We start from the raw sequence: 7118 nt of genomic DNA, 5'->3' as shown, positions 1-7118 counted from the left end.
TAGTGCTGTGAGGTTGGATGATGCCTTGTCGGTGGTTCTGGTTGATTTCGCGCCTTTCCCTGATTTTCCTGCTTGATCACTCGGTAGTATAAAAAAGTTCATAAAATGAGTCAGTTGGCAATACAATTACCAACCTTGGTGAAGCTGGTGTCTCTTCTTTATCTTTCAATTGGTGCAAACTACAGAAAACAAATAATGGAGGGCATTGTAACTGACACAAAAGATAAGATAATCCTCATTCTGCCGTGCACGCTACAGCAGAAGTGCATGATTACATGGTACTACTACAAACAGAACAAAGCAAAGACCTGACAGACAAGAGATAAGCTTTGGTTTTGATCACCTCCTTTTTTGTCTTTGACAGCGCATGCATGGAGGGGATTTTCCAGGAAGGTTCTCAGTACAATTTTTTTGATCCCAGAACCATATAACCACGGGCTTAAGTACACATCAGTCGGCTGGGGACTACATTTGGGGACAGTTCAGCTGCTGACTCTGGTACGGTTTAGCTGCTTGCCTGCGTGAACGAACTGGTCTGCTTCCTGTGGATCCTCTGGCTCTCTGGTCATACCGATTAGAGTGCAGATCGGCTGTCAAATATTCCATCAGTTCTGTGAATCTGTGCTGCTGAGGACTCATTGCAGGATTTGTGTAACGGTCAGCCGTGGCTCTTGCACCCAGTTTTGAACCAACTTCAGGTGTACACAGCAGTGAAAGTAATTCATTACGGTCAGAGCCCCTGTCAGAGGAGACCATATCTTTAGCACGTGTAAAGGCTCTGGAAATACGATGAAGCTCCAGCATATCAACTGTTCTAGCTGCATTCTCATGTCTTTGAAATGGATCTTCAACCTAAACGGAAAAGAATGGTGCATAGATGGGTATCAACTTGAGGCTAATATTTCAAACGTTATGAGCATAGCCACCAAATGCACTATGAAGGAACCACTTACAAATAAGCAGTAGGATCTTGCCATCCAATATAGGTTGCGCTTCATCTCACCCGTGTAAGTGGATATAAGATGGTCACTGGAATAGGTACCAATATGGCAAAACTGCAAACAGTATAGCATCACTGGTTAAGATTACTTTTACCTCAGGTTATTATAATGCTACAGTAGTACAATGCATTTTGACATGGTCCATGTTATGTCCGATGAAAATTACTCATGCGGTCACTGCAAACAATGCATTTATAGCTTGAGCTACCAGAACTAATTTTATTAGGTGAGTGATTAGAAAGCCCACAAAACTGTAGTTGCCAGAAAGGTCATCTAATATAGGTTGGCCTAATTCGACTTGTAAGTAACAACCCCAGTAAGGATTAGGCACTTGAAAAAATGCAACTAAGCCACATAAGAACCTCCCCTCTCACGTTGCATTGCTTGAGCTTCTCTCTGGATAAGTGTTCTAAACTCATTAGCTAAAGTCCAAACATAGACCAATTGTTTACCCATTATTATGCTATAAGTATATCATGATATGATGAACACCTCAAGATAAGATAAAAAAAAAGTGGCCTAGAAATATGGCAGTCTATAACACAGATAAAAGAAAATGTGCTTTCAAACATGAGTATCATGTTTACCCTCATTAAAACAACAAACATGTATTTAGAATCTAGTTAGTCACGGGCAAAAATGACTTGGTGAATATAGTGGACAATATGTTCAATTACCTTCTCAAAAAAACTTGCAAGGAGATAAGACAGAGAGCTCTGATTTCTTTGACCTATGTTCTGGCGTCGAAATTTTGCTATATTTTCCACACAGATCTGGTCAAGGCTTTTTTCATTAAAACGCCCACTACCTGCATGTGAACAGAAAGGGTAAATTACTAGCACTGATACACGGTACACCAGACAATCATTAGTCTCACAAACAAGACAAGCATTCACCTTCTGTAATGCTGACATCATAAATCTCCTTCATTGGTGGTAAAATTGCAGGCTTGCATGTCTGCGAAATGCAAGATAAAGAGAGTGAGAGACCAGCTATTAACTTTGATCAAACTATAAATTAGAATTAGGTGGCGTCTAAAGTTAAAAAAAAAACACCTGAAAATGAAAAAGAACAAGTAAGCAAAGCGAATAGGAGTTCAGGCTTCCATTTTTTGGATCATTAATGTTTTGAGATTTTGCCCATTCCTTGACCTGCAAAGAAAATATGGTGCTGAGCCTTGGGCTTAACTAAGAAATTGCGGAAATGGAAACTCTCTCTTTGTGGTTACACAGAGCTTACCAATAAAACCATATCACCAAATCGCTCATCTATAGTATTGATCCAGTACAACACTTTGGATTTAATTTGACCAGGGTAGTTATCAATGGATATATCACAGGAAATGCCAAAGTGATTGCTCACATACTGAAGAACTGGAACTCTTGCAGTAGGAATGAAGTTCACATCTCTAGCAACACCTGGACAGGAGTATGGAAATAAAAGTTAATGAAAACTTTCTGTAAAAACCGACATCAGAAAATTTGAATGAGCACATCCGCACAGACATCAGAAGGTACTGCATTCAATCAAGCAATCGTGTAACATGATTGTCTCACAATTTATCTCATCTCAATGTCTGAAAAACCAAAAACAGGAGGATACTCTTGAATATATTGATCAACCATATCAGACTGCAAGATAGTTCATTCTGGTCACAGCTGCAAGCCTGCAATGTTGCATGGATCTAAAAGAAATTACCTTCAATTTGTAATGCCATCATTAGTTTGTGTAAGACATCCTGGTTCGTTTCCTTGCTTGTAGGGAAGCCATACTTATTTGGCAGCTCAACTGATACGTCCAAATCACCTGATTTTGCGTACAGATTTGATACAAAGGATCCAAAAGGTTTGACAGCAGCATCTGTTTAAGGAAAATAGAAAAACCAACAAAACTATAGTCAGAGAATGTGCTTTGACCCACTAGGCATAGTATAAGAAAAGAATAACAAGAGTGGAAGTGTGCTATGTCTAAGCAGCTTACATATTGGAATCATTGAGTAGCCAATGCTTTTCGCATACCAAACTTATCTGCTTTTAGGATTATGGATTTTACAATCGTGTCACTTATCAATTGTCTTTGTTATCATTTTTTTCATAGAATGCAACTAGCCAACTACTACCCAGAAACAATAGCCTATAGTGCATTGAAGGGAGGAAACTTCCTGGAGGTCCTTAAGTAATAAAAGTAACGGAAGTTACGATAAATGTTCAGATGGGGTCTATGTTAAAGTAGTCTAAGAGGAATCCACGTCTATAGTAAGACAGAGCAGCAAGCACAAGAAGGGAAAATGTTTTCCTTCAATAGTTTCTATAATCATTACCCACTGTTGATGTCAAACAATTACATCAACATTACACCCTTAAGAAATAGATTAAACATCTGGATTGCAAATGGTTGTTTCCAAGTGATGGAAAGAGCCATGTGGTAACCAAATAATAAGAAGTTACCTCCCAAGTAACCGACTAAATGGACGGAATTCACAATCTCCTGAATCGCAAGCAGTCGTTTTTTCCGATCGTCCTCTGTCGGCTTGATTACAGAGAGAATATCTTTTGTACACTTCTCCAGCTCATGGTAGCTTTGGGCAAGCTCAACCATGTTGAAACCCTGCAGAAAAAAAATCAATAGGATTAAAGAGTACGAAATAGCATTACCTACGAATTATAAATCATATATAACCATATTCAACTAAGAACAGTCCTCTCTAAAGTAAGCGCAAAAGCCTTGTGTCTTGCTAAAGCCCCGCCACGCCGGCTGTAGCGCACAGGCATGCTTCAGTTCGGCTGGTGAGCATCAAGCGTTAGATGTTTGGCTGCTCGCTATCAAAGGCACAGGCCTTCCGTTGCTTCCAAATCAACCACTTAAGAACACAAAACATCTCAAGCCTTATCAAAGTTGCTAAGAGGATGCTTTCCCTGGTTTTCATTTGTACATACTTGCTCTGAACAGAATGTAAATGAAAGCATGAAGCTATGTTCTGAATGAAATATTCTCACTGTTTATTAAATGTTCCTGGTTGGGGTAAATTCTCTAAGGGAATTAACCATGTCTTCCCTCTTCCTAAAAATAGAACATGTTGGGACAACGAAAATCTGAAACTGAGAACTTGCACATCCGTCAGCACTGCAATAAATAATGTGCATACGTGACGATGAATAACAGCATATCAAATCCAAACCAAACATAGTACTAGATAGCGCATTTCCACGTGCCAGGAGTAATTTGGTTGTCCTCATTAAAATATCCCATCATATCACACAAAGGGACCCCCCTCCACAATTTCTCCAATGCACCACCCAGAGTACCACGAGCACGAGCGCGTCCGCAAGCAACCAAAGCCCCCCAAATCTTACAAAACCCTCGAACTGGAACCAAAATGCCCTCTAACTAGAACCGAAATACGGAGTACATTGCTCGGTAAGAACGGCGCGGCCCCGTATTTTACCGTCCAACCACGGCACGGCGGCGGGGTAAACCCTAGCTCCGCGATTAACGGAACCAACCGACGGAGTAAGCGGAAAACCGGTTGCACTAACGAAGCAAGTAAGCAGAGAGAGGCCAGGGGTTTACCTAGATGAAGTTGCGGGCGGATGGGAATCCTGTGAGGCGACGGACCGGCGGCGGCGGCGGCGGCGACGAGGAGGCGGCAGCGTGCGGCGTGCTAGGGCCGTGGAGATGGAGTGGGGAGGAGGGGCGAGATCATCGCGCACTGGCAGAGCCGCGTCAGAGCGGTTTCTTTGTGGGGAGCCGAACTGCATAGACCACAGTCCACGGAGACACACCGAGGAGACCGGAATTTGTTGGATTCGTCTGAGTACGCAGGCCCATGCTGGGCAGTGGACGCAGGGCCTTAGTTCTGGGCCTCATTTAGAGTAAGATAGATAGAATTTCTCCATTTTTCTAGTATTAGAAAATTATAAATCATATTTCAAAATTTCAAAAAAATCTTAAAAAGTTATAGAGGTAGCCAATAATGACTACTCCCTCCGTTCATAAAATTATGTCTCAGCTAGTAAGGGTGCACGTGTAACACACGTCAAAATTAGTGACAATAATAATGCTTTGTCTTGTGTGTTTTCTTCCATATGCCACGGCCCAACACGCTTCTCCTTCCCCGTATCAAAAATCCTCAAGCCTCTTGCTCCGTGATTCTCATAGAACCAATTCACGCACAATGAGGCAGTGATACCATCCTGTTGGCCGGTGAGGCTCATATTCCTAATTCACGCAGGCGAGGCAGAGACACCATCCACGGGCGCCAAACCTGGTGGTGAGACACATACAATTTCCTTGTAACTACTGTCACAACAACCACCATAAATTTACCATCTGGAGTACATGCAAAACACAACGCTTCACCCGCCGTAAGGATGGCTCCTGCCTAGCATGCACATGTCCCTGTTCTTAGGAATCATTCATCACACCGCCTGATGAAAGCAAACACCAAACATGGTCGTCAATTGCTGCTTTGGGACACAGAGTCAAAATTATGAATTGAAGCATCAAATTAGTCAGAAAGTGGTCAAACTGTAGCGAACATTTTTATTCATTTGTGACTACTTTGGACGGAAAGCATGACCTGAACAAGTAACATAGATAGGTTTCATTTCGAGTTCCATTCAACGCCAACGTGCAACATGCAAGGTTGAAATTTGTACTAATACAACTCTGACTTAGAAGGATAAATTTTTAAAACTCAAGCATCCACATGTCCACAGTCAAAATCACGCGGAGATAAATAATAAGCGGAGATAAATAATAAGCACCGGATAAAAATAGATAGATCTAAGAAGGTATCATTAATTGCAAAGCAATATCAAGTTTATGTTCTAAATTGCAATCAAGGAATGACTGGTCCCTCTTTCGCTGGAGTGTAAACACGTCAGCAGTAAGAGGCATCCGCATTTGCAAAGTAACAAATGAAGGTACAAATTAAACCGTTACAGTGTAACATGTAATAACCTTTATTAGCAGCAGGGAAAAAAGGCAGGTCATAGTCAAACCATGATAATCGCCAGTATAGGTCTAGTTTCTAATTTTCCAAAAAAAAATGACACCATTCTGATTGCCTATATGCCTGCAAATAAAATCTTAGCTAGATAATGCAAACATTAATCCATAGAGATTATCATTAATTACCAAAATCACACGTGGAGGCTCCATGCTCTTTCAGCTACACACCTTCATCTCCCGTCAAACCACTTACACTTCTTGGTGATCTCTTTTCATCTCTAGGTAGTTGATTACGACACCTTTTGAGAGTGTGATGGTCATTAGACAGTTCTCTCCGGAGAAAGCAAGGTGACACATTATAATGCTCTTAATCCACTCCAACCTCCTTTTATAGTTTAGCTGTTTTTTTTGTGCAGTCAAACACTATTTGATCCAAACTCATGTAACTTTTTAAGCATGCAAGATTCTATTGGACATGCCACTTGGATATGCGGTTTTCCTATTCTGCGAATGCTAAATTAAAGGAGCCCTATATATTTTATTTCTTCCTAGGATAAAATTTTGAGATGAAAAGTGAGTCGATGAATAAAAGAGAAATTGTATCGCGTTCACCACCAAAAAGGAATATTTCCCACTCTTGTATTTAAAAAATAAAACTCTTTGTTTCGTAATGTAAGACATGTTTTGATTTCTCTAATAATATGTTGGTTATGTCATGTAAAATTAAGAGTGGATTCCACTTTTTACCTTCTAGTTATGCATTTGTGACACCAATTACCCAGCCGAGTGAAAATTAATGTAGATTACCCATTTTAAAAGCTTTGGAACCTTGTTTTCTGATTTGTGTTCATTGCACAAGGTGCTAGGTGATGACAGGGTGTAAAAATATCAAGACGATGGTGAGGAATGGAGCACTGGATTAAAGAAGTTTGGACACAATCGTCCATGAATCCCTCTGATATTTACATATTTTATCGCCCCACATCTACGTGTCATGCCTATCTTATCTAACAATAACAAACAAAATGCTAAATTGGGGCTAATTCGTGTTCAAAGCCTCCTAAAGTGTTTTTGGTAGAAATTTCACTAAATGGGGTAGTATGTTCCACAAATATGCACAACTATATGGTAAAAAGTGGAATTTACTCAAAAATTAATATCATT

General features: G+C 40.4%; 1 protein-coding gene across 1 annotated transcript; it reads right to left on the bottom strand.

The window, feature by feature from the left end:
* Positions 1 to 212: 212 nt before the first annotated feature.
* On the bottom strand, positions 213 to 4781 carry LOC127344472 (protein HESO1). The gene is made up of 9 exons (XM_051370764.2): positions 4572 to 4781; positions 3449 to 3608; positions 2700 to 2861; positions 2241 to 2419; positions 2057 to 2152; positions 1898 to 1958; positions 1679 to 1809; positions 954 to 1055; positions 213 to 852 (listed from the first exon to the last, which is right to left on the bottom strand). The coding sequence occupies exons 2-9, from the start codon at positions 3597 to 3599 to the stop codon at positions 466 to 468; spliced, it is 1269 nt and encodes a 422-aa protein (XP_051226724.1). The 5' UTR covers positions 3600 to 3608; positions 4572 to 4781; the 3' UTR covers positions 213 to 465.
* Between the last annotated feature and the right edge of the window lie 2337 nt (positions 4782 to 7118).

The sequence above is a fragment of the Lolium perenne genome, chromosome 3 (genome assembly GCF_019359855.2).
Source record: "Lolium perenne isolate Kyuss_39 chromosome 3, Kyuss_2.0, whole genome shotgun sequence".
Taxonomy (NCBI): Eukaryota; Viridiplantae; Streptophyta; class Magnoliopsida; order Poales; family Poaceae; genus Lolium; species Lolium perenne.
This window is presented reverse-complemented; position numbering and strand designations above follow the sequence as displayed.